Source organism: Saprolegnia parasitica (genome assembly GCF_000151545.1).
Source record: "Saprolegnia parasitica CBS 223.65 unplaced genomic scaffold supercont2.96, whole genome shotgun sequence".
Taxonomy (NCBI): domain Eukaryota; phylum Oomycota; class Saprolegniomycetes; order Saprolegniales; family Saprolegniaceae; genus Saprolegnia; species Saprolegnia parasitica.
Genome location: NW_012156490.1, coordinates 65,065 through 67,467, shown reverse-complemented (window position 1 = coordinate 67,467; position 2,403 = coordinate 65,065). Strand labels below are relative to the sequence as shown.

Genomic DNA, 2,403 nt, shown 5'->3' with positions numbered 1-2,403 from the left:
TTGTAGTAAAACTCGTTGTGGTAAAAGTAGTTGAGGAGCGACGAAATGACGGGCGAGAACGTGTGGTTGTACTCGGGCGTCACGACGACGAACGCATCGCTCTCCGTAAACTTGGCGTGCAGCTCGACAAGCGCCGGCGACCGGTCGGCTTCCGGAATGTAGTCGAAGCGCGTGCCAAAGAGCGGCACGTCGAGCGCGACGGGGTCGATGAGGTGCACCTTGGCGCCGAGGGCTTCAAGCTGGGCCTGGACATAGCTGCCGGCGCGGACGCCTTGGCGACCGGGGCGAACCGAGCCGAGGATGACAGAGACAGTGATGGCCATGGTGGAGAGTTGGGAGGGAGCGGAAGAAATGAAAAGTGAGTGTGCTGGTCGAGATCAGAGAGCTTGCGCCGTTGACCGACGGGGAGCAACTTCTGCAAAGTCGCCTTTAGCCAGACACAATCGCCGCGGAGTAATCTGCGTGGGCTGGTCCACAGTGGATCGGCGTCTTTTCAATGGCCAATGAAATCGCAGCATTGGCGCACGACATCCAGCCACGGGCCAATCAAAACGAAGCTCGGATCTTGGAGAAAGTGCAATCTTAGTATTTAAAGACGGATTTTATTCAACATACGAATATCCAGTATAGTGTGATGACAAGGACCATCTAAAATATTTTTAGGAAGTTGCTTCGGCGGCATCCGCTGAAGTCGGCGCGCCAAGTGCTACGTTCTGGAAGTTGTTTCCTCAGAGTCGCGCCATGGTCAAACCGCACGTTGCACCCAGAGACATGGAGAACAGACACGCTAGGTGCACTCGCCATTGATCTCGACCAGCACACTCACTTTTCATTTCTCTCGCTCCCACCCAACTCTCCACCATGGCCATCACTGTCTCTGTCATCCTCGGCTCGGTTCGCCCCGGTCGCCAAGGCGTCCGCGCCGGCAGCTATGTCCAGGCCCAGCTTGAAGCCCTCGGCGCCAAGGTGCACCTCATCGACCCGTCGCGCTCGACGTGCCGCTCTTTGGCACGCGCTTCGACTACATTCCGGAAGCCGACCGGTCGCCGGCGCTTGTCGAGCTGCACGCCAAGTTTACGGAGAGCGATGCGTTCGTCGTCGTGACGCCCGAGTACAACCACACGTTCTCGCCCGTCATTTCGTCGCTCCTCAACTACTTTTACCACAACGAGTTTTACTACAAGGTCGCCGGCATCGCGTCCTACACGATGGGCCCGTACGGCGGCGTCCGCGCGGCCATCCAGCTGCGCCCGTACCTCGGCGAGCTCGGCTTGATCACGATCCCCAAGATCCTTCCGTTCCCGGCCATCCACGCGCTTCTCAACGAAGACGGTTCGGTCACGGCCGGCGCGGCGGGCGCCGACTCCTTGGCGGCCGTGAGCAAGGGTTTCTTCCCCGAGCTGCTCTGGTACGCGGCCAACCTCAAGGCCGGTCGCGCTGCCGGCACGCCCTAAGTGTAGGAAGACAAAAGTATTTGGAGGCACTACGCATGTAACATGATTTTCGTATTCATCAAAATCTTGTGGATCCAACCGCCAAGTTATCTATCTTAAATCCGTGATACCTACCACTAATTTTGCTTCAATAAAGCGTATTGTACACACTTTCCATGCAAAATATACTACTGATCGTCATTATTGGAGAGTCACGACGTGAAAGCTGCCGAGTCGGACTCCTTGGGGTCGAAATTGCGTCGGAAACCGCCAAGTGGTCGCTCCGGCTGCCACGTGGTTTAATGAATGGCGTGCGATTAGCCAGATCGCGATCTTGTGGGGGCACGACACACATGCCCCTCGACGTCGGCGACAGCGTACGCGTCAGGAGCTCGGGCGCGCTCGGCGAGCTCCTCCAGATCCGCGTCGCGTCGTCGGCCTACGTCGTCAAGCTCAAGGATGGTACGCTTCTGAAGAACGTGCCGTTCAGCGACGTTGAAAAATACTCGGCGGCGGCGACGCCGGCCAAGCAGGCGATCGTACTCGCTCCCGACGCGTTTGCTGTCGGCACCAAAGTTGACGCCAAGTACAAGGGCAAAGCGTATTACCCCGGCGCTGTGGCCAAGGCGCACGGCGACGGTACCTACGACATCGACTATGACGACGGCGAGGTCGAGAAGAAGGTACATCGGGACCTTATCAATGTGCGCGAGGCGCCAACCGTGGCCAAGACCAAAGCAACGGCCAAAGAGTCGTCGCTGCTGACCGTCGGCACCAAGGTCGACGCCAAGTACAAGGGCAAGACGTACTACCCGGGGACGATCGCGCGGGCACACGCCGACGACCGCTACGACATCGACTACGACGACGGCGAAAAGGAAACCAAAGTTCCGCGCGACTACCTTCGGATCGTAGCAGCATCGGCGTCGCCCCCCGGCCAAACGCCCGGCGAACGAAGGCGGCGGCGAGC

The 2,403-nt window shown here is 58.8% G+C and overlaps 2 protein-coding genes across 2 annotated transcripts in view; both read left to right on the top strand.

Annotated features, from left to right (window-relative positions):
* Window positions 1-861: 861 nt before the first annotated feature.
* Window positions 862-1,454, top strand: SPRG_22325 (hypothetical protein; the record flags this gene model as incomplete). Its single annotated transcript, XM_012352320.1, has 2 exons — window positions 862-904; window positions 967-1,454. 2 exons carry the CDS (start codon window positions 862-864, stop codon window positions 1,452-1,454), a joined length of 531 nt encoding a protein of 176 aa, XP_012207710.1.
* Window positions 1,455-1,786: 332 nt separating this feature from the next.
* SPRG_22324 (hypothetical protein) overlaps window positions 1,787-2,403 on the top strand; it is a gene marked incomplete at both ends in the record, with an annotated part of 9,288 nt that continues 8,671 nt past the window's right edge. Inside the window, one exon of the mRNA XM_012352319.1 lies at window positions 1,787-2,344. Within this exon, the coding sequence (XP_012207709.1) occupies window positions 1,787-2,344 (558 nt within the window). The remainder of the gene's footprint in view (window positions 2,345-2,403) is intronic.